Source organism: Ascaphus truei, chromosome 2 (assembly GCF_040206685.1).
Source record: "Ascaphus truei isolate aAscTru1 chromosome 2, aAscTru1.hap1, whole genome shotgun sequence".
Lineage (NCBI taxonomy): Eukaryota > Metazoa > Chordata > Amphibia > Anura > Ascaphidae > Ascaphus > Ascaphus truei.
The window spans coordinates 323,015,729-323,041,271 of NC_134484.1; the positions used below are offsets into that span (position 1 = coordinate 323,015,729).

General features: G+C 39.3%; 1 protein-coding gene across 2 annotated transcripts in view; it reads right to left on the bottom strand.

Moving 5' to 3' along the window:
- Nucleotides 1-661: 661 nt before the first annotated feature.
- The window catches only part of STK17A (serine/threonine kinase 17a), a 46,718-nt gene continuing 21,836 nt past the window's right edge, over nt 662-25,543 (bottom strand). For both annotated transcript variants that reach the window (XM_075586572.1, XM_075586574.1), the window contains 5 exons: nt 12,666-12,810; nt 11,023-11,149; nt 8,283-8,331; nt 7,086-7,265; nt 662-5,282 (listed from right to left, as the gene is read on the bottom strand). In XM_075586572.1, coding sequence (XP_075442687.1) covers nt 4,937-5,282; nt 7,086-7,265; nt 8,283-8,331; nt 11,023-11,149; nt 12,666-12,810 — 847 coding nt within the window. In that variant the 3' untranslated portion in view covers nt 662-4,936. The remainder of the gene's footprint in view (nt 5,283-7,085; nt 7,266-8,282; nt 8,332-11,022; nt 11,150-12,665; nt 12,811-25,543) is intronic.

Here is a 25,543-nt window from a genome sequence, read left to right on the forward strand (position 1 = left end):
GCAAGAACTGAATTAAATAACCACCGCGAACAATCACTTACAGGAGAATGGATCGATCTCCAACTTCACTAATCACTCGTCAGTCTGCATATTTTTTTTAAAACGGCAGCTTGAACTGCAGCTTTAACACGAGTTCTTCATAAATGAAATCAAAGGAAATGTACATTGATCCTTTCACTGCCAGAGGCTACAGCTAAGCAATGCAGGCCACTGGCAGCAAAAAGATTATGGGCCTCATTGTAGATGGTCTCAAGTGGCAGTCTTTGGCCAAAATTCTCCATTGAATTCGATAAGGATTTGACAGAAATCGTCCCGAACGGACCCCGTTCAACTATATAGAATTACCAGCTCTCTAAACTGAAGCAAAAAAACATGTGCAAGATGCATCATTGTACCACCGCATGTCTGGTGCTGTTTCACATATCTGACAACTGCTACGATATCCACGTCAAGTGTAAGAAACATTAAACAGGCTTCCTACATATGCCACAAGTGGACAAAGGACAGAATTTTGGTGCAGATTGCACCATCCTGATACATATGCCCCATAGTGTACAGAGCTTCCAAACTACCACAGGTTTTGTCTTCACATGTAGTGTGGCAGGACACGGATGCATGCATATAAAATTGTTCCATACAGAATGCTTAACAACCCCCAGGCGAGTGGAAAATAACTTTATTATAAACAGCTTCAGCAATAACTGCATGGAATTGGCTTTTCGTGCCTGCAAAAATACATCAGTAGAAACACATTCTCTTATTTTTTTTCCAGTAATATAAAGCGTATAACATTTATTAACATGCCGTTTATAACTTAAACTTTTCAACTTTAATAGAACTATACAAATTCAGCAGCCGATTTATTTAAAATTACTGTACAAAAAGGGGGGCGGGGAACTTTTTGATAAGGCACAACAGAAAAACACAAAAATTCAAAACATTGCAGGTCTCAAAGCAGCCAATTTAAATAAAATTGACTTTGTAACAAATACAACAAGTGTACACAACCCCAACTTTTTTTTTTTCTCTCTCTCGCAACCGAGCAAAGAGCAGTCAGAAACTCATCCAGCAAGAAGCAAAATGCACACTTGGGAACTGTACATTTAATTTTCCTGTGAACTACTGAGAGAAACACTGCAAAGTTTGGAAAGAATGCTACATTAGTAAGCTAACCCAACATTCCCCTAACAGGGTCTCAACCTCAGTCATCAAGAACCACAAACCGTGTAGGTTAAGGATACCCCTGCATTAGCACAGGTGGTTTTAGTCAAAATGATTGGCCCATCTGTGCTAATGAGGATAGCATTAAAACCTGCACAGTTTGTGGTTCTTGAGGACTTGAGTTGGGAACCTCTGCCCTAACACTATGTACTTTGCTTGACCATATTACTTTCTAGATTAGACTACCCCAGGAATGACATTAGGGCAACATGTCAAAGGCTTCTCCAGCATCAAAAGAATTATTTGTTGGGACGCCTGTATTAGTTCTATATAGTGAGCTATTCCCCGTGGGTTGTACAAGTGGTGGTCTGAGCTTTTTTTTATACTTGTCCTGGACGTTGCTCATAAGTCATGCAGGAGAGGAAATCAGTGGGAACAAATGCAATACGTGAAATACATGGGCAAAAAAAGGGGTGGGAACAAATACATTATGTAGGGAGCGAAAGTGTGGGGGGAAAAGGCAAGTACTTACTATTTGCTTATATTATTTGTCCACACCCGAGCACTACAAATTATTACTGTTCGTAATCAGCATGGCCCTTCTTGGATGTGGGACACCAATGCATATGGTTACGTGAGCAAAAAATATATATACCATCCCAGTCCGTAGTACCGAGTGTTACAAATGCTTGCCATTTTCCACACCAACATGTTTGTAAGGAGTTGGCACAAATGTCGAGAGAGAAAAGAGAATTACAAGGAGTTAAGAAGTGTGAGAAATGCAGCAAAAAGTGGATTCTTAGCAGCAAAAGGCAGGGGAGGAATGAGTGAGAAAGATGTACAAATTGGCTAGGGTAAAGAAAGCCTTGGTCGGTTATCTCCAAACATAACGTCAACAATGGGAAACCCATTAAAAAGGGGAGTGTAGGAGGCTAGTTGAAGATGAATGTTTTGATTATTATAGTCTCATTTAATTGAAACATTTTGACAGATTATTTCTAGTCGTGAATTGTATGGGGCATTGGGAAACAGAGAATAAGGTGTTTATTTACTCAAGACCCCTGGCTCTAAAACTGGGGAAAAACCGCTGCACAGAACTGCATTATCAAAGATGTAGCCTATAAAAGAAATGGGATTTCCCCCCTCCTTTGATAAACCTGGTGCAATTCTTTTACACTGGTTTTGCCCCAGTTGTGAAGCCAGGAGGCTTTTGTAAATCACTTACTGAGTGTCTGATCACAGGATTTTCCCTGGGCTGCATATTACTTTACAGAAACCATATGCTTTTTTTTTTTAATTTGGTGAAAAAAACAAAATAAAATTATAATAAATAAGTAAAACAAGAGAAAACCTGTGTTTCTGGTAATCTAAAAACACCCAAGTTTATGGCAGAGTATACCCTTTCGTTTGTGTCGGGATAATCCAATAATTTCCTAAAGAGTTAACAACTTCAACCACTTGTTACTGAAGAGGCCTCCAAGTGTATTTACTAAATCCTCTTAAATGCAAAGCGGGGACAAAACCACGGCAAACTAATTGCACCAGATTTATAAAACGCAAAACGCCAATAGCTTTTCGGGGATTGATTTTCTTTAATAAATATGGTGCTTACTTTGCAAAGTTTTGCAGTAAAGAGGCTTTATTAAATAGACCCTGTGGTATGCATTGTGTAAGACCTATAGGGAACTAGGTATGCTTTGTGAAAGCAGACCTGGAGCTAAGAACAGTGGAGAAATATTTATGACATCCCTAGCGTTTTAGAAACTTGTGAAATGACAGCTACGGGCAGAAATAACAGTATGAAACTGCGTATGTTTACATATGGTCAATTTAGCACAACCCACAGAAGTACTGTACAAAGTGAATATTTCAAGGAAAAGTGCGACTCATTGTTACGATTTGTCTCCAAAAACATTGTGATATGTTAAACAGCAATTATGCAGGCCCAGATTCACTAAAGGGTGCTAACGTTTAGCACGCTTAACTCCCATTCAAATGAACTGGAGCAAAAGTGTGCCAAATGCCAAGAACCTTTAGTGCATCTGGGACTCTGCATCTGCCTATAATTCGGAGTGTCTCACATTTCAGCTTCTACAATTACATTTAAAACCGGAATGACCCCAAAGTTCTAGCGTCCTGCATTAACAGCAAGTAAACTATAAACAATGCAAGAATGGTAATGACACTTACAGTATGTGAATATGGGGAAGCCAGGGTGAAAGATTACAGAGAAGCTCTTCTCAAAATGGTGGGAAGACTTGCAGGCACTTTGGTCATTTCCCTATTAGGGTAGTACAATGTATACAGTATTTCCACATATACCTCTTCCACAGGATGCAGCTGCGTACACATTGTAGCAACGAGAGGGTAAGTATGTTCTTGCCTGGTGTTTGTAACACTGGCTGTGTAATACAATCCCACTATCATTGGAATGCATAGTGTTGTGTACATTTGCTAACAATGAACACATCTACATTGTAGCCACCATTGACAAATGGTCATTTTAATTTGGACAGTACACTGTTACAATGCAAAATTATTATGAGCTATAAAATTGTTGTTTAAAAAAAAAATAGTGCAATTGTTGCTCCTGGTTCCTCTTGCTGCCCAATGCTTGTTTCCAGTATAATTATGCCGCAACCTTAAACAGTGGACCAAATGAAAGTACTGGCCTTTACAACGCGTCACATGACCGTGCATCGCTAAACAGAGACCGGATCACCACTGCCGGCACCTTACTCTTGCATTGACATTATTATAAATGGAAAATGCTCTCCTATGAAACTCAAAACACCGGATGAGCTAGTTATGCAACATTTGCACCCCAGTGCTAATGGCTCCAGTGATCATGGAAACTATACATGTATGGGTTTCATTTTGTTTCTGTAAAAAAAAAAAAAAAAGTTGAGAAAACATTTCAGGAAGCCAAAATGTTTGAATAAAATGGTAATGCAAATATTTGCACTGGGAATGGGTGGTTGTAGAGCACGTCAGTTTTGGCACCTGTGCAATTGCTTTTAAAATGTGCACATCCCTTTTAAAAGGATGGAGTGAAATGCTCTCCTCTGGTCAATATATAATTTTTGCGTGAACTAGATTGAATTCCCTAATAAGCTCATCATAAAACAGGTATTTAAATTTCTGTTCGCTACTATTGTGCAGAAAACACACTGCTATGGATCTTTTAGTTTTAGTTTAGCAGCGATGGTGTCTCCTGCACATTTCTTGCCCTCCATTCACAAACAGTATGTTTTGTGGCTTTATCGCTACCACAGTTTGCGTATTGGCACTAAGCCAACAGGTGAATTGCTTTAATCTCCTTTCAGAGGTGTTGGGCTCACTTCACAATTTGCATGAAACCATATAAAGATCTGCCATTTTATTTATTTTTTATCATAAAAAAAATAATATGATTTTTATTCAGCATTGTAAACACTGCTTTAGATTGGTCTACCGCTGCCTCTGTACTTCAAAACTGACCGAGATAACATCCTGCTGTCATCTCAAACCCACAACTGTATGGAATAATAGTACAATGGTGTTTAGGCACCAAGACAAATAAAAGTAATACTGAAGATGCACATGCAGGCAGATCTTATTCAATTTGAGAGATTAACGTGGCACGGTTGAATTGTATTCATTTTACCATGAGAATCAGCTGCTTGTTTTTAGCAATGGTTTGTCTTTTGGCCACTGGTCTTTCAGGACCAATAGGTCTATAAACAGGGGGAAAACGTAAGCTTCAAAACAGCCACAAAGTTCCAAGCTCCAGAGCTTAGTAGATGAAATCTCCTGGTATCTCCTGCAATATAGGCTCTTCAAACTTAAAGCGTTTGGTAATGGCCTTAGATTCAGTTTGTTTCTCCATTTCAGTCTGCCTGCACTGTCCCAATGTATAGGAAGCCATTACGATCAACTCCTCTGTCACAGTTTGTCCTTCTATCTCTGCCTGCAATGGGCTCATGACATCTGGAGATTTTTCTGCCGTCAGGTCCTCCTCTTCCTCCTCTTGGATGACCGTGTTTACCTGTACTGCATTCATAGCACTAGCATATGGATCAGGAAGATCACCCTGGGATAACCATGGATGTTGAAGACAGTCTTCGGCTGTGGCTCGACGTCTGTCAAATAAAAGAAAAGGGTCCCTTAATAGTTTAGGCATAAAACAGCATTTGATATGCAGAGAGATTGTCAAGATTGTATATCAATCCCGACAACTTGTTAATGTCACAGTCACATGCGCACTTTAATAACGAATAATCAAAAAAGCAGTAACATTGAGGAGCTCAACACATTCTCCATCCAAACTGTAGAAGTCAGGCAGGTGTCGTTAAAACAGCATAACCGTAGAACAATTTGGCCTCTCCCCTGGTGAAGATATTGGTTGATAGGACTACAATGTTGAGGATCAAAGCAATCACTTGCTTAATTAAGATAAGCTATTTTAAAACAATTCAGTGCTCCTGGTTTCTACAAATTTGATGACAAATATGGTTGGGACAAGTTTGGCTGTAACTGTTACAGTAAGTGTTTCATATACATAATTTGCATGTCTAGGTGTTCATAAGCTGTATGTATTTATTGCACTCCATGCCTTCACTAAGCCCTGCACCATAAGTGCAGAATTCTTCAACAATCACAAATACGCTCCTGTACAAAGCACATTACAGACAGCAGTATGGTATTAGAAATCACTACATACAAAGAATCTGGGGAACTGAGCAAATAGGTTAAATTGGGACATTAGAGGCAATCACAACTAGGACCCAGGTAAACTAATTCCAGTGACAGTTAAAGCAGCTGTCCGTTAAAAAAAAAAAAAATGATTAGTTGCCGATCGATCAGCGAAGATTTGGCTCTGGGGTTCACTAAATGGCTGTCAGTACAGCAGAAGACATAAGAGTTCTGTAACTAGATACACAGCCATTTTCACCCAATCGTATTCCCTTTATAAATATCACCTAAGTCACATGATCACTGCATCTCACAAATATATCGTAATATATTGTATTATTTTCACTTTTTACATTAAGTGGTCTGAATAGCGCCTTCCAATACCACGTTTCTGGTGTTAGCACTGCTAGAGGGGGCAAGGCCAGAGCCTGCTTCATAAGAGGAAGGGGGTGGGACATTGCAAATGGTTGCTATAGAAACAAATGCGTATTACATTATAATACATAAACAACGTCATTCAGAGTTTAAAAAAATGCTACAAGTATTTTCTCATAGTATAGAACTGATTTAAAAAAAATAAATGTAGGATATTATTTTGTCTGCAGCTTTAGGGGGTCTAATTTGGGTACATGGTAAAACTAGTATTTAGTTAAAACAATTAGACTTGGGAGGGGTTTGATTTCCTCTGGCTACTTCCTTGTGTGATGTCACTGTGTTCAGTGAGTGCTTTAACAGTCAGTGCCCTTCCCCCACCACAACTCTCTTATAAGGATAGGGTGGGATAAGGGTAAAGAACACACTTGACTGACAAACACTTATTCTGAGTCCCCCAAGAAATTCACCTGGCTGACTATGTGCGATTGCACCGTTAACGTCCAAATTCATTCACAGGATCTTGTTCTTGCCTCATTCAGTAGGACAGTTGAGATCACAAACCCACCAAGCCAACTGATCTAACAAGACCTGGCATTTTGCCCTTCCATAAATCTAAAAAATAACCATGTTTGAATCTAAAAATATGAATTCCAGACAGCAAAGTATATCAGATGGCCATATATTTAATGGGAAATGAGTGGTGTTTGAAACACCAGAAAGAACCCGCACTGTATGAAATGATTGGTATGAAACAGTAAAACGTCATGCAGTTAATAGAGGCTCCTCTAGAAGAGCAGGGGAAACTGCTATATAGGAGAAAGACTGAATATAAGAGGAAGCCAATTTATTTATTTATTTTAAGGTTAGTTGCTTACCCAGGCTCTCGGACAAGAAGTGCTTTGATGAAGTCAACTGCAGACTCTGATATGTCATCAAACTCATCATCGGTATAACAGACGTTCAGCTGAGAAATATTCAGGAATGTTTGCTGCTTGTCGTCTCCCAAGAAAGGGGAGGTGCCTGTAAGCATTACGTAAGCCAGGACACCAATACTCCTATCGAGAGGGAGAAAACAAACCGAAAACGGGAAAGTGGATTTATTGCAGATAATGCAAATTACAGATTTCACTAACCATTATTAAAAATATAACAGAACAGAACAATGATATACAGCACACACTAGAAGGCAAAATAATTTTTGCAGGGTGCAACGGACTACGGAGGACCCAATATACAATATAAATAACACAAAGCCCAGCACAGACTGTCTATAGATAATAGAACAAATGAAAAGGGATAATGCCAAGAAGAAATGTAATGACATTTAATATGGAACACAAACCATCAGTATAAGAACCACATCCACTACATCAAAAATTGATAACATGTCATAATAAAACAGGCATAAACAGAGGGAATAATGGAGGGGGGAGAGGGCAGTGAATTAGGTACAAACCTGTGTACCTTATTCACTGCCCTCTCCCCCCTCCATTATTCCCTCTGTTTTTGCCTGTTTTATTATGGCATGTTATCAATTTTTGATGTAGTGGATGTGGTTCTTATACTGGTGGTTTGTGTTGCATATTAAATGTAATTACATTTCTTCTTGGCATTATCCCTTTTCATTTGTTCTATTATCTATAGACAGTGTGTGCTGGGCTTTGTGTTATTTTTATTATTAAAAAATATGTATCTATGTACGTAACCATTTACCAACCATCTTCACTGCTTTTAGAAAAAAAAAATTATAAAAAAAAAAAATTGTAGATGGATTGTTTTCACATTTTTTAGAGACCATGGAAGTGCCTAATTTCCACAGACATTTTGTTTGGGCTATATGTTGCCAAACCACGAGGTACCTTGTTATTGTCACTTCAAAGGTGCTCTACAGGTTGGTAACTATATAAATATTCCCATTATCACTTCGCAGTGCTAGCGTTCCATTGGTGCATGCTTTATTTGTATGGAAACTTCTAATGGCATTACTGGCTAAACCACTTCATTACACAATCTCAAAGTATAGCAGGGTTGGAATTCATAGCAGAATGATAAAATACTAGAATTACACTTACCACATGTCTGTTGCCATGCTGATTGGTTCGTAGTTAAGAATTTCAGGCGCTAGAAAAGAAAGCAGTGTACGGTCATATTGGTATACTTATTTATAAATGTATACAAAATGTAGTTCTGCTACAAAAAAAAAAAGCAGGGTACAGTTAGAACAGTGGGCCAAATTTGTATCAAAATCTAAATGGGGTTTCAAACATTTAAGATGGCATGGAAGACTTGTGACTATTAAAGTATTTTATTATAATTAATACATATTTTCCAAGTGTGACTGAACACTTCACTTCAGAAGTAAAAAGCCTGTTCTCTGGTAAATTCGAGCATAAGGCAGACTAGTTTGAGGTGATTACATGTACAGCTGAACCCTGTTATAACATAGTGCTCTGGGTCCACATAATGAGACCGGGTTATAACCGTGATTGTTAAATGGCCGCCACGATCAGCGAGGACTTACCCGGCATCTGCAGCTCTCCCTGCTTCATCAGGCTGCGTCATGTGCGCGGCTTTAAATTATACTGTTGAGCACTGAGTGGGTCATGACCCTTCTCTGACAAATGACAGCCCAACAGTGAATACATTTTATATAATACACATGCAGGAATCCAACCCATGACCCTTCATATGCTAGTAGCAATTCTCTAGCTGCTACACCACAGGGTTGGTGTAATGAATCAGACTCTATAAACTAGAGAATTGCTACAAGCATATGAAGGGTCATGGATTCAATTCCTGTATGGTATGGTATGGTATAATTTATAAATGCTGATGCCGTGTAAGTAAATAAATCATTGAATATTAAAAAAAAAAAAAAAAACCTTTGAGATGTTTATAAAATTGGGAGCCACACTCAGTCTGCGTTATAAGCGGATCCGCATTGTAGCAGATCGCGCTATAACGGTGTTGAGCTGTATTTAGAGATTCTTAAAATTTTGCAATTATTAATGTTTGCGTGTACAAGGGGGAAAATAGCTAAATGCTTTTATTAAGTAGTTACTATTACAGTCCAAAAAGCTCTGTGTAGATAAATAGATCTGAACGTGCAGATTAACATCACTGTCGGGATTGTGGACCAAATTGTTTCCAGTTAATTTCAATTTTTAGAGCAAATCAATAAAAAGGTTTGAAAATTCTACAGAAACGTTTTTAATACAACAGGAATACCGATTCAATCCTAAGTGGTTTAATGCAAGTAATCTATTATTGAAGTGTGCGTGTACAACTTTACACACCCCCAACCCTCGTTTCATATTATCGTTTTATAACTCAAGGTAAGAAAAAGAAAAAAAAAATGTAAAAAAACAAAATAGGCATGTAAAAACATTGTCACGTGTGTTAAGCGATGGTTGGCATCAGGACGTTTGTCAACAGCTTAACATACAAAAATTGCTGAGCTGTAACTGGTTATCAGAGATTGTAAGGACTTTTTTTCCATAGCATTTTCAACTCACAGGCCTCCACGCTTCCAAGATACTGACTGATAAAGTTAGCCTTAAAGAAGCTCACACTGCAGGTCGAGAAAAAAATTCTGCCAAACTCTGCAGGTCAATAGGAAGCCATAACGTCATCTGTTGTGGCATCTTATTGGTCAGCCATTTCAATACCTTTCAAAAACCAGGAAGTAACACTGGTAACTTCACAGTTCAGTATCTCGGGAAATGGGGTACCCATATATGAGAATTGCAGTTCACCTCCAAATGACAACCGGTTCCAATAAGGTTTAAAACAAAAAATTGAGTTAGGAGGAATTATTACTTTAAATCACAAGTTAACATACGCTATCCTAACTTAAATCCAGACTTTATGAAACAATATTATACATCACATGTGGAATTTGATGGATTAAGTTATTTAATGAGCTACAAAAAGCAAACAAATATGCTTTGATACATTTAAATCTACTGTATCAAAGGGAAAGTAAAGGAGAAATTGTACATGTCCATATAGCAACATATACTGCAAATGCTCTTGGTTTACATAGTGTATGACATAAGGTCAGAACAGTAAATAAATGGCACATAACCTTACTCTATACCAGGGATCCCCAACCAGGGTTCTGTGGAACCCTGGGGCTCCTTGAAGCAGTCTCAGGGGTTCCTCCTATGGACCACCGATGACCCCCCCCCCCCACGGGGGGGTTTTGGTATGTATTTTGTAGGGTGGATTGAGAGAGAGTGGGGTAATTGACGGAAGGTAGGGGCGAGTGAGAAGAGGGGGGCAGGAGGGAGTGAGTGAGGAAAAGAGGGAGTAAGAGTGAGACACAAGGGATAAATAAATGCGAGGCGGGAGGGGAGAGAGTTAGTGGGATGGATGGGAGAGAAAAACATGGGAAAAGGGTGGGAAATAGAGGTGGCTCGTGAGGTGGGAAATGACCCCTGTCGAACCTAATATGTTCGAGCCAGATAGGGGTTCCCCGAGATTTTTCAAAATACTTCAAGGGTTCCTCCAAACAAAAAAGGTTGGAAATCACTGATCTATACTATTCACCATACTTCTGTTTGAACCCTTTTAAAAAAAAGAATTTAAATTTCTAAGGCCGCGCTTATTGTCCTTGCTACGGCAATGCCGACACCACGGTTCCTGAAAAATCAAATTTAATTGACTTCCAGCGATCGCGACCAAGCTGTGGCGCCGCTCCTACTATAAGCGCACACGACGGATTCAATTCATTTGTTTTGACGCGACGTCAGCGGGACTATAAGTGCGGCCTAAGAGATACACCACAAGCATTTTTCTTGGCAAACTTACCCACGTATTCAGGAGTTCCCATAATTTCTCGTAATTCCTCATGGTTATTCACTACTCTGGAAAGACCAAAGTCGACTATTTTGATGTCTCCCAGTGGGGAATCACTGGTCAGCAGAATATTTTGGGGCTAGAAAGAAAAGGATAAAATGAATGCTGCGATCAGACTATGAACGCAAAGGAATGTTACAACTTGCTACATTTAGAGGGAATACTCATCTGGGGTACATTTGTTACATGATACAATAGTTTTCCACGGAACATTGCTGTGGCCACTGCACGGAAATACATTAATATAAAGCATAAATGTCCAACATCGTTACTCTGTTTTAGTTCAACTGTTAAAAAGGTTAAATAATTGTAAAATTAAATGGAAAGATTGTTTTCAATAAAGTAAAAAGCAGAACTACAAATCCCAGGATGCTCAGTGTTAACTTTGTGCAAACTCCGGGAGAAACTGCACATAGAACTTCCATATTAGATCCAATAAAAGGGAACCAGAACCAGTAACTGCTGCAGACAAACTCTTTTGTATCTCAACAAATTAGAAAGGGAAAATGCTGAATACTGTATCCAACAGCAAGTGCTAAACCTAACCTAACAAACTCAATTGTAAGCATTCCAGACAGCATTATTAAATAAGCACTCCTGGGGACAGTGGGAAGGCCAGGAGAACACTTACAGCCCTCCAGTTACATTTAAGTGCGTACTAATGATTTCAGGTGTTTGGATTAGCCAGCACTGCCATTTACCCAATATTTCTCGAGTAGCAATTTACCCGCCACAAAGTATTAATGCATTTAGTGCTGACGCTTCACATCTGCAGGTTAAACAACTCGAAAAAGGATTTGTTTGATCAGCAGTTGCTTGTACCGCTAGAACCAGGGATCCTGCTGCAGGATCAATTAAAGAACCACTTTGTCACTTATCCCTCTTTCTGCAAACAGGGTGTCTATGTTTAATTGATTAATCCTTCTTTTGGTAATGTGTGGAGAAAACACATTAGTTTTAATGAAACGTGCGCAAAAGGGCATTTGTTTAGACTATATTAATATCTTCTATGCCAGCTGGAACAGCATTCATGGAAAGAATACGGTGTTCTCTTTTGTCATTGAAAGCAGGGTTTTTTTTTTTTTAAGGGGGCTGCACTCTTAAAAATACAATAGCAAGTAGTAATACAGAGTAAAGCGCCATTTATTTTTAATGTGATAATTGTAGCCGTGATCCCCACTTCCCAACTAGAATTTCCTCTAAACCCATTCATAAGAGAAAATGATTCACCATAGGATATTCTTGTGGATTAAAGGATGCTAAAATATTTGCGCAAAAGTCAAAACTGACTGTTAGATTTTTTTTTTTTTTTTTTAACAAACAGCATGTTCAATCCCATCAAACAATGTGCATACACATCCCAGCATCATAGTGACCAAACACCTATAATTAAAATTGTGCAATGATGTCAAGTAGCCATGTTCTAATCAGATTTATTTTCCTACCTGTACATGCTGTTCCTATCCATTTAAAATGGTTATGTCAGCTAAACATACATAAACGGAAGCATCGTAATGGCCATTGACAGAAGACCCCAAGACTATACCATTGATGTAGATGAAAGGGGCTATTGAATTGCATTACTGAAGTCTTACCTTCAGGTCAAGATGGACCACATTATGTCTGTGTAAAAAGGAAACTCCTTTTAAAATCTGCCTCATGAGCCTCTGGACATCCTTCTCTTTGAAGGCCTCTTCCCTTTCAGCTACGCACTGGTTGAATATTTCGCCCCCGGCAGCACTAGGTACAAACAAGAGAGAAAGAAGCTCTTATCTGAAAGGCATATACGTACAAATTCATGACCATTTGTAAGAAACACTCAACTGCAGAATTTGTTAGAGGCTTCAAAAGTGAGACACCAGAACACAACGTTGCAACATATTTTCAGCCTTACAAACCAGAAAATATTTTGTGAAGTAGTTGAATAGTAGGTTGCCAACAAAGTAGACCTACTAATCATTCTAATATATAAGAACTACAGATGCAGGTCTAATGTAATAATGTGTTGCAGGCCCCTTCAGAGGTTAGAGGCAGGTTTTACCCTACAGAAGAGTAATGTGACGACCATCTTTGATGTAAATGTACTTCATCAATTCAAGTATGGTGTCATACATTTAAATCCCCTCGGCTTCCTTCCACATGTCCTGGAACAGCATACATCTTTACTGGTGAAGCAGGAGGTGACTGGTCAATGGTGGCTGCCCCGTGGCTTCTGTGTAGTTCCAGCTTGCTGTTAAAAAGTGGTCTATTACGATAATGAAGCACAACTTGCAGTGCCCATCTTTCATTGGTTGTTCATAGCAATCACCTTAAAATAGAAAACCGCCTCAACTTCAAGCTTTTGGCATTGAAAGCAGTGTTTCACTTTTGGGACCCACCCCCCACTCTTAAAAATGTAGTGTTATAAAGTAAGAATAAGACTATACTGCATAATAAAAGCATAAAAAAAAAAAAAAAAATGCAGAGCCACAACTTCAAGCGCCTGTATCGTGCTCAAGGTCTGCAAACCAGTAGATAACCCTGGTGATACTACGGCTAGGTACCTGCTACAGACGGCTGCGCCTCTCACCAGCCCCTTACCTCCTTCCTATCAGTCCCCGGTGACTCCTCGCTTCCTGGCTCACTGCACACTGACGCGTCAGCCAGCAGGGGCTGCAACAGGATTGTGTTCCCATGCGGCGACGCGTCACATGGTGCGCCAGAGAGCCAATCAGGAACATGTTTATTTTCATGTTACTAGAGATTCACCAGAGGTTTCCCCCCCCCCCTTTTCAGCTCATTTTAATTGAACGTGGGGGGGGGGGAGGAAGAGGAGGATGGAATTAAAACTAATTTGCATAGAAATGGCATTTTTTTAGCGTGCTCGTTTCATCCTTCCTGTGTAGGAATTCTTTTCACACGGTCCCCGTGCTAATAAGCAGCCACACTGTGCCTGCTTTCAGGAGAGCCTGATTTGGTGGTGACATCGTTTTTTGTTTTTTCTTATTTGCTGCAAAGCCCCCCACCCCCCCACCCCCATGGCCACGCCCACTCAGTTTTGGCCACGCCCCCTGCTCCTAAAAAAGCTCCCTACAGACCCCGGTGAAGTGCCGTGCACGAGCCGTCAGGATGCAAGACAGGCGTGCAGTGGGGCCTTAGCCCAAGACACACACGTACACTTAAATGGCTTTGTAGTGCCTTACAATGCCAAATGGTAAAAATATTACAACGTGCTGTAAGAAAAATGTAATGTGAAGAATTTGCCGTTTCAGTTTATTAGAAAAAAGGCCAGTCACCTGAAACAACTAGCTCTGACGGCTCTCGTATTGTCCCTTCCAAATAATCTTTGTTAAAAATGTAAATTGTTGCAGAACAAAGAAACAGAAAGACCATGCACTGCCAGGTACGTAACTTTGAAATCAGGTTCAAGAAGTAGCAGAGTGGCAATAACACTTCATGCCGCCTGCATTTAAACTAGGTTTCTCTTTATCAGCTCTTTGGGAGTTTAACTATTATTTTTTTTTTTTTTTTAAAGTTTGTCGCTGCAAACATTTGCAATGTGGTACAAGCACATTTTATTTATTTGTAAAAAAAAAAAAATAAAAAAAAAAAATTAAGCCAGGAAACGAAAATGAGGGGCAACACTAAATGTATTTAGAGGGAACAGAGATATGTTGACAATACAGAGTTATATGAACAGAGGTTACATGTTATATTTACAGACATTTTATGAATAGTTGGCACAAATAAGAGTTGTGGTCACATGCAACAGTTACAGACACGATTAAAATGTGAGACAGCTGAAGTCTTTAAAGAATATAAATTGAAGGCGGCTTTGAGAGTCTCGGGTAGATCGTTCCAGTTGTGAGGTGCACGGTAACAGTTCTTTGTTGAACCTTTGGACTGTGAACAGTCTTTTGGAGTCAGATCTCAGACAAGTGCTGCGTGTGGACTGGGCGAGGAGCTTGTTCAGATAGGCAGGTAGCTTACCCAGAAAGTATTTGAAGGGTAGACAGGAAAGACGTACCTTGCGTCTTAACTCAAGGGATAACCAATCTATTGCAGGATTAGGCAATGATGTAAGTTGTAGACATTGTAGGAGAAAGCGGCATATTGAGTTCTAGAGTGTGTCTAATTTGCTCCGATACTCTAGTTTGGGTTGCTGTAACATATACAATGTCCCCATTTAACACACTGGTGGTGGTGGGGGGAGTTGGTAAAGCATACTTTTACCGCTGTTCTTCATGGCTTTATTTACTGACTGGGAGAAGCTCAAATCAACAAACTCCAGAGCTCAGACTTGCACAGCCTTGAGTGTGAAACTTTCAGGGCCAGCTTCTGCAAACAGCGCACAGAGCCTCTGCACCAATACAATGAAGGAGGCCTACAGCAATGTCAAACAAAGTGAATAGCTTGTATAACCGGTTACATCATCAGTTGGCTGGTTTTACCAAGGACAAAAACACACTGGTCATGTTGCCAGATATGCAGCTTGTTTTTTTTGTTTTGTTTTTTTAATGCATAAATATTTGTAATAGTTTTTTCTTTTCTTTTTTTAAATTATAGTAATCAAAGGCTTTGGAACGGGTTTAGGATTTCTACCCAATTTCAGCCATTAGATTGTATTTTAATCTTATGTACAAAAAAAAAAAAAAAAAAGCACACACTTTTCCTTCTTGTTTTGTATAAAGTAATTATGCCATCATTTAACCAACAGATAAAAGCGAAGTGCAATACGTATATATCAGATTAGTAGGACAAATAAAAGAAAACAAACATTCACAGAAATTAAAGGAAACATTTTCACTTTAAGGAAACCAATAACTTTGATATTTTAAATATACATTTCGATGCCCTTTTAAAAAGCACCATTTACTTAAATCTTTAATCGCGTCATCCTTTTTCTATAACGTAGATGCCACACAGTATACTGTATACCATATGGGATCCATCTAGAAAATCAGGTTTCTCAATTAAATGCAAAATAGCTTTCGCCATCAAGAAAAGATTAACTGGACCCTTGGAGAAACAGTCAGTCCCCTTGCACCCCACCAGTTTCTTTTATTATTACCAAAACGGGAACGAGGAGGTCCTCAGAACAACTATTTTATTACTTGCTGGTGAAGGTACCGTCAGTACTTCCTTGTAGCGTCACGTGGCCAACAGGAAGCCGTGATGTCAGATTGTGGCTTCCTGTTGGCCCGTGTGCAGAGGGAGATAGAAACAGCCATGTGCTCACCATCAGCACCTTTGAGAACCAGAGGGTCCCAGAAATGGCATGTACAAGGAAGACGGCTGCTATAAGGCTGTTGTCTACCGAACCCACACTCCAACTTTTACAGAGTAAGAAAACCAGCCTAGACTACTTCAAAGTTTGAGGTGGTGTGAACTAAACTGCAAAACAAAAAGGGTGGCACGAAAGAAAATGACCTACCTAAAAAAAAAAAAAAATTAATTTGCTGCCTACCGTCATTATTTGTATGGATTCTATTAAATATGCTCTGACCCAGACTTACCCCTTGCTCGTGACTATTTCAGCTCCAATGGAGCAAGAAGGGCGCTTCACAGCACATTTAACAATGGCCTACGCATGCAGGGAGCAAGCAATCATACTACCACTAAAGAGGCAATATAAGCAGTGTATATATGTTTGTTTTAGCATATGCAACTTTTGATTACCTTGATTGAAAAATAATTACCTAAGCTACCGATCGTATGGTTCTCTTGTGATCGATCAGCAAAAGCCTGTTTCCCAGGGTTCACTAAATGGCTGCCTTTCTGTTTCAAATCAATCCTTCAGTCAGTGTAACTCAGCAGCTATAATGTATTATATTACTATGGTAACGTTATCTATTGTTACATTTAAAGGCAAAATTGCTGGGAATATTGGCAACAAATTAACACTAACGGGAAAGTGTTACAAAGATCTTGCACTGCTGGGGAGGTGCTCAGTGTATTAAAACATTAAAAATTAAGTTGAATTTTAAAATAAAAATTAGCAAGTATTATCCAATACTACATAGATGATTTAAAAATAAAATAAAAGCCGTAGGATACTGCTTGGATGGCGCCTTTAATGGTAGTGGCTTTCTGACTTTTTTATAACCACAGCCATTTCAATCCCAAGTAAATGGATACATACTTTTACAAAACCGCACACAAAACAATATTTGCAAGATAAATGCCACTGCTGCACTAACCACTGCTGCACTAAACACACATGTAACAAAAGATCATAATGGCTATAAAGAATTCCAAGGAATGGTCTTGTCTGAATGTGTGAAAGACACAGACAACAGCATCAAAAGAGTATATACACCACAAAGTAATGGACTACAAGTAGATGCTTTTAGAAAATGGATGGCCTTACAATTGATGAACAGTGGGCATATTGTATTTGGTAGCTTTAAAAACCAGTCACTGTTCTTTTAGTTCATTTTTATTTGTTTCTTTCAAATTCCCTCTAAACAGATCTATTATGCCTCTGGCACGCGTAGAAAAACCAGCTGCAATTATTGTAGTTTTTTTTTTTTTTAGTCTAAAAATAATCTTTATTCTACTCAAAAAATGTGCAACCTTATTCTGGGGCATAGAAAACAGTCAGGCTTTCAAACAGTAAAGTTGTTAGCATATTTTCTTCACCAATACATGCTAAGAATGATCATGAATGCATAGCTCACTATCAATATCCATACATAAAATAATAATAATCTAACTCATCTATATATAAAACATATAATTTCAGGAAAACTAATGATTAATTTATGAATCGAGAAAAAAAGTTTAACCTCTCCAGTCCTGAAAATGGTTGCCATATTTTTCTTCTATATTGTTACAATGTACAGTACACAGCACTATATATAGAATTCTTCCGGCTCAAATCTAGTTCCTGGTGCTCTACGGACCAAATTTTTTAAAAATTACTCATAACATTACTCGCAGATTCACATAGTAATTACCTTTTCTGGACCATAAGATGCACAATTGTATTTAACTGAATCAGAGGAAAGGATGGGTATAGCCACCACCAAATGGTAGTCATAACAAAAGGCGCCAAAACATGTCAAGGTGTGGTTTCACCAGAACTTGAATGCTGATTCCATAAAAATGTATTACAACCTACACACGTTTTAATAGTCACTTGTCTCAGTTCCTGAAACACCACCTCATGGCTCTCCTTTGCTCGGCTGCTGGACACTCAAAGATAAAAACCTTTACATAGTAAGCGTGACTCGTGATTTAAGAACACGATCTTTAATAGATCGCAGCTATTGTTAGTTTAATGAATAGCCCAACACTGTCAGCGTTCCCTTTGGGGCACGATGGCATGGAAACGCTCATTGAAGTTTCTGGGCATTTCTGTGCCATAGTGCCCCGATTGGTACCCATCACAGTTTAATGAATAGTCCCCAATGTTTTCTATTTCTTCAGGGCAAGCAGCTTAGAGTCCATTCAAGTAAACTGACATTAAATGTGAGCCAAAGGCTGGTCACATGGAGATAACCGCACAATGTTGTAATGAACTCCTTAACTCCCGAAAACCAAGGAAAGCTCATCATGCCAGCTAGGCGAAACCCCTGTGGCATCTTGTATGAAGATACACGAATCTGAAATCAGATTGAAGCTAAAGAAATACATGTTCCCCTGCCTGGTATTTAGCAGTTGAAAATTCTAGTAGCCATATTGATCCTGGAGAAATGTAGCATTGTTGTAGGTTGCAATAATGACCCTTTAGTGAAATAATTTCTTCATATATGAAATTCTAGTGTACAGAACGTTCAAAATCCCTTGTTTCTTTTTTTTTTTATTATTTAAAAAGGGAAATGTAACCTGTATATACACCTCAAAAGAAAGACTTCTATATTGTCTTTTTTTAACAGCGAACTGTGGGAAGAGGAAATGTGAACCATTTCCTTTTATTTAGAAATACAATATATGCATATTTGCTGCACCATAGGACCAAAAACATTAGCTATCTTTAGAGCCTGGGAAAGAAAAGAAATAGTACTCTAACATGTGAACATTTTTTTACAAACATGAGGACGGACGGTGGAGGTTTGTCGTGAAGATATGCTGAAATATTTAATAATGGCACACACACACACACACACACACACACACACACACACACACACACACACACACACACACACACACAATGACTAGGAGTAGTGCAACAGGCAGGGAGTGGTCAATGCTTTTCAAACACCTTCATTCAATTTTCCCCTACAAAAACACCACTGATCATAATTGCATTTAAGTCCCCCAAACATAAAATTCTCGCAAGACCGATCAGAAATACAAAGGTTTCCAATTATTGGGATCTACCAAATATTTTTTTTTCAAATCCACAAAATTTGGCAGTTTGAACCAAAGTCTCTTCCTTTTATGCTACATCCCAGAGGCACTGAATCAGGACGTGCAGTGTAGCAGGGTACGTGCAGCGACAGTCAGATGGCGTGAGAAGCACAGGGAACAAGCACATTGAGAAAGTACTTTTGTTTAGTAAATTGTTTTTGTTTGGTGGGTGAGGTCTGGGCAGGAAGCCATGGCACAAATTTGCGCTACAAAAGCATCCTTTCTTCTCTGTGCACATGGGGGACAGTTACTAATTGCAAACTACAGCGAATAAGACTGCATACAGGCTTTAAGTAGTATTTTGGCAACAGTGTTTATTCGTAACCAGAGACCTTTGGAGGTTGAAAACGTATACAGGCCCAGAATGATACTATACGGAAATGCGGTTTCGGAGTTTCTTTAAATGTTATTGCAAGGTAAAAAGTCGGAACATTCCTTAAAAGTGAAGCAGGTTGTATATACATATAATTAATATTTTGTTTATGAATGATCACTGTTCCATAGAGGAAATTAGTGACCTTAAAATGGTGAACTCTATTCTGATTGAGCAAAAGGTTACATAAGCTAAAACAACGGTAAAACACAACGGGCAAGACTTACAAAGCTCCAACATTAGTAACAATGCAGTAAATAGTGATAATTGGTATCAATGCTCAATTCCGTTATCTGCCACTCAATTCAATGGCAGTTAATATACCCCTTATCGAAGCTTGAATTCCAGCGCTGCATCCCATCAATATGCAGAGTATTTGTGAAAGCAGTAAAGGAACATGGTTTAAATCTCAGGGCCAGCTTCTAGGCCAAACTAGATTGAAAGGTCAAGAGAAGGAAGGATTTCAATAACATTGAGCGCAGTATACACTGCAGTACTACAAGAAATATATATAATCCCTAAACTTGGGAGGGAAAATTATTCAAGCAATTTCAGCTACCATTTGTAATTTGTGTTTGCGTTGTAGGTTTGGCTGGCTCGCACTGCAAATGTACAACAGATTGCCAACGTCCAATACATTGCAAAGAATAAATGACATAGGGTCCCAAAATAATTTCACGGTGCTATTATGTTTTCGCAACATGCTCATGGTTTAAAAAAATAAAATGCAAGGTCCAATTCACAGGATTTCCTTTTTTTGGAGCACCAATAAAGGCAAAAGGGATATGAAACTGAACTAAAATTTGTAGGGGGTGGGGGGAGGCGATTAAAAAAAAAATGGAGATCCATCTTTCAAGAAGGAAATAGTTTTTTGTTTTTTTAAAGATTCGCTCTAAGAGCTGGTAATTTTCAGTCCCAATGAATTATCAGAACAGGAAATGGTTGGGATTCCTCAGGGACCGTACTCTCTATCCGTTCACTTATCTTCCATCTGGCCTAGCCTTAGGACGATGTTATTTCATAAACATCATGAATCTAGAAGCTGTCTTGGTTGAGGTCCAGAGGCCTGCCAATGATCATCTGAGCAACGTCCTGGTTATGAGAGTAGGCTGTTTCAGGACAATGAAATGGTCAAAGTTTTGGAATACCTGGCATTCTTGCGATAATATCTGAGACAAACACAGATAAATGATCATTGTGCGACCAAATGACAAGGTCTCGGATCTTGGCAAAATAACAAACCCCAGATCAATTGCCTACCGTTGCAAACAGGCTCTTTATTCCATTTTATTAGCAGTTTAGATTCAAGAAAAGGCAACTGGTTAGAGAAAAAAAAAATAAAATAAAAAAATGGAGGAAAGTAAACCCTATTTTTACGTCTAGCCTATCTTACTTTTCAGTGTACTTATAGAAAGATTTTTTGCCTAAAAAGGTGGTTCCATATATTTTTTTAATGGAAACTAAATCATGATTGCTTATAAAATACTGAATAATGCCTGTAACTCAATTATCCTTTTAAAGATCACGTTTACTAAACACTACCAATTGAAGCATTTTCCAGATAATACTTCTCTGGCAAATCTGCCAAAAAATACAACAAATATATATATATATATATAAAAAAAAAAAAAGGTATTTGTACTAAAGATATCTTTATATTAATCTATATATTATGACCATTCAGTTGCAAATATACCATCCATAAAATACATTTGCCAGATTTCTTCTACCTATTGTAAGCCCTGACACCATATGGCACATGAATATAAAATGGCAGCATGTGCTGAAAACTATATGGCAGCACAAGCACATGAATGGTGTAGGATGGTGGGAAATACCCCAGCAACATGTGTAGCACCAAAGCAATATACCAGGGAGCAGATTTAAACGCATGGTGGTGTATCGTTTGTATACAACATCTACTCGAACCATACAAAAAAGTTAAAGCCCATCTGTGGCCTTGTGCATGGCTCCAAAGCCTCGGGCCACCATGCACGTGTAACATCATGGCAAGCAGCAAACTAATGGGGGTTTACAAACTACACTTCCAATGAAGCACAACCAATAGCGGCGCTACTCATTGGTATTGCAATCCTTGACACAATATACTTCTGAGTATAGTGAGGTGTGTGGGGGATGAGTGGACACATTCACTGTGGAAAAGCAAACGCCCGATTGTCACTTCACCAAATAACCTTGTACAAGAGGCACACGTGCCGTGTAAACTACAGCCATAGCAAGCCACAGACATGACAGGGGAAAAAAAATTAAAAAAATCGCTAGACTTGCAGCCATCAAGACCTGAATAGCCTTAAAAACAACAAGAAACAGACGTGTCAACTCTTAACCCATTCTGTACCAGATGGGCATTCTAGTACTCAAGGGGTCAAAAGCTGCTGTTACTGTAAATTTCCTAAGAACGGGTTGGCAATTCAAACATGATCCCTACAACTGAGTTTTCCCAGAGCATTTTCCTCAGTGAGGAATGCAGAGTGTGTTGCATATTCCAAAATTGTTGATAGGCCTGATCTATTCCTTTCAGACTTGCGCTTTATGGTCGTTTCAAAAAAGTGTCATCTTAAATGATGAAACAAAATGGCCGCGAATGTGGCCGAGCAGTCTCATGCATACTAAAGTGTATGCCGCTTTGTGGGACTGGACACCCTCTGCACACGCACCAAGAAATTGTAAGCAGATAAAAATCCTGCTGTGCAGTACTGGGAAAATAATAAATGTTCACAGGTGAGAAAATTGCAATGCGCCTTTAAAAAACAAAACAAAAAAACAAACAAACAAACAAAATTCTCATGAATCGATGGGAGGAAGAGGCTTAAAGTAGCAGACAAACTTCAGTGGCATTGGAAAGCGGTTGCCATAGTCAACAAAGCATTGCATTGTGTACAACCCTTTCCTGTTCAGACGCAGCAGGTTTGAGAATGTGTTAATCTTTAACACCGATTGTGTTTTTCACTTCCTCAGCATTATAAATCAATGACAAAGCAAGGATTACAGCACAAATATTATTCGCACGAAGGGCAGGTTTCTCCATTTAATCTCTACACAACATGACTTAACAGGTAACTTTAAAAAATAAAAAAAAAAAGGATACAAAATCTGCAGCAATCTAACCTGAAAACCAACATTCTGCAGAGTACAGTAAAGATGCAAAATACAACTGCAGAATTCCAACCCGGGGTAATTCATCTGCAGAAGCAGCAGTCTGGGCCGTTTCCCAGAATTTCCCCAGTCTTCAATGAGCATTTTCTAAATAAAATAAGCCGGTTTGGATAATATAGAATTTAGCAATTAAGCAACAGAATCCAGCCAAACTGTAGCGGAACCTTATCATTTAATTTAGTCTCTGCTTACACTGGGCAATAGATCGATGAAAAACATTGATAGACTGGCCATTTTTTATAATCGCGGTATTGCTTGAAACCATGGGAGAGATTGGCGTTTCTTTAAAGACAGATCTGCCAATGTCAACGGGATCACGGCACCCCCTCCTGCCCTGGAGATTCCCTTTGATCCGTGTTGAGTCCATTCTTCTAAAGCAGCATTACACTCCAAAAGCCTATACGAGTTTAGCATCATTTTTGTATGTTGACCCCTCAGCATTTCCTGCACTTTTCCAGTTTTTCTAAACATTTTCTTAATCTCTAGCTTCTGAGGTTACCATAGAAATCTCTACACTGCGATGGATTAGAGGAGAGCTTCATTTGAACCTCCCCGAGACTTCATATTTCAACCACTTTTACATCTCTTTAACAAAGCATAAGATATTAAAAAATAAAACGCTTTGGAAAAGGCATAGCGGTCTTAAAGTATAAATGCAAATAAAATGGTGACCAGGGTGGACTGCTGCTTTCATAACTTCTTTACCTTGACCTCTGATGGTTAGGGATAGAAGGGTGCTAAAATGTAATTTCAAAAAACATTTACATTTGTAATAAACATTTACACCAAACACCAGTCACATTTAAAATAATTTTTTTACCAAAAATGTATATATTTTAAGTTGAGGTATTTGGCGTACATCTACATCATTCAAACAGCAACATCTGAAAGGGTTCAACCAAGAGCTGAACGCCTCTGCATAGAAACAGTGTGCCAAGGGTTAGCATCTGGGATTCCTGGCTGTGCTAGTCAGCCCCGTCCTTTGCAGCTTCTACCTGGGGTGCCCCAAAAACTCAGCCAAAGGACTGCTGGCATTTGCCACCATTTGTACACGGCAATGGCTAACACTTCAAACTGGAAACCCTACAGCATCATTAAGTAATAACAGCCCTCTCAGCTTTGGACTACTGTTACTTTGCTCTTTTTTACCTACGCTCTCACTTGCACTTTTGACTCTATTCCTAGCTTCCACACTTCATCCCCAGAACCCTCCTTCCTAATTTCCAATTCTCTACTGTTAGCTCACTCCTTTTGCAGCCATCAACGCCATCTGCTTATCACATGTCAATCACTCAAAACCATCCACCAACTCCCTCCCCTTACTCCTACTCTGTGGTGACGTGACATAGCTCCTAATCCTTGGCCTAGCCACATACCAATCCCTTTACATCCCACACCCTACCATCTCCTTTTCACTACGCACTGCCAATCACTCCAACTTCATCCCCATTTCACCTCTCCCTTCCCTTTTCCTGTGCCCTACACAATGCACAATCTGTCTTCAAAAAACATACAGTAATTCATGACAATCATTTCCAACTCTTAACCCACTAACCATTACAGAAACCTGTCTCACTCCCTCAGATACCGACTCTCCTGCTTCTTTCCACAAGCCACACCTTCAAACCTGGCAACAGGTCAACGGAGTGGGCATGCCACTTTCCCAAAGTTGTATATTTATCAAACCACCCCTTTTCCCTGCCGTTTGAAGTCCACCCTGTCCATCACTATTTCCCCCCCTAACCCTCCATGTTGCCACCCATCACCACCCTGGACCAAGCGTTCAAATTCCTGACAACTGTGCCGTCTGGCTCCTTCACTTCCTCTCGTCTGACACCTACTGTCATCCTGGGAGACTATATCAATTGACAATTCCAATGCCTCTCAATTCCTTTTCTTAACCACCTCCTCTGGTCTCTCTCCCACTCACTGGAATGACATTCCCTGGAACTGGTTTTCTCCTGCTTCTGCTCTGTCCAACTCCTTTAAATCCCTCTGATCATCACCTCCTAACCTTTAGCCTCCCCTACCCTCTGCACACTCCACCCTTTCCTGCCCAGACCTGGAATCCTCTACACAGCAGTATACTTATGTTAGACAAGCCCTTGCCACCACACATATCCGACAATTTAAACCCCAAGCATGGCACACTACCCATTACCTCCAAAAGTGTTACTGGAGGTAAGTCATACTCTAAAGCCAAACTCATCAACTATAAATCCATACTCCTATAACACTGTCCATGTGCATGTCCCCACATTAGTAAGGCTAATTTAATTTACACTTTCTCCAAGGAGTTTTGCAGAACCTAAGGAGAGCCAAGTTAAAGAATGTAATATTACCCACATGCGCACATTGATTTCCATAAGAGATTAAAGCAGCAATCCAGTCTCATTTCTCTTCCCCCTCTGAGTCTGGGGTCACCAGAACTGAAAACAACATGATTCAGATCTGAAAACTCCCCCTCTCCCCTCCCACAAGTTCCAGAGATATTCACCAGTTAAGTATACAGCCCAAAGAGCAGGCTTGTTGCTTGAATATATTCTAATAACCTTTAAAGTCTGCACCAAATTACATGGAATTACA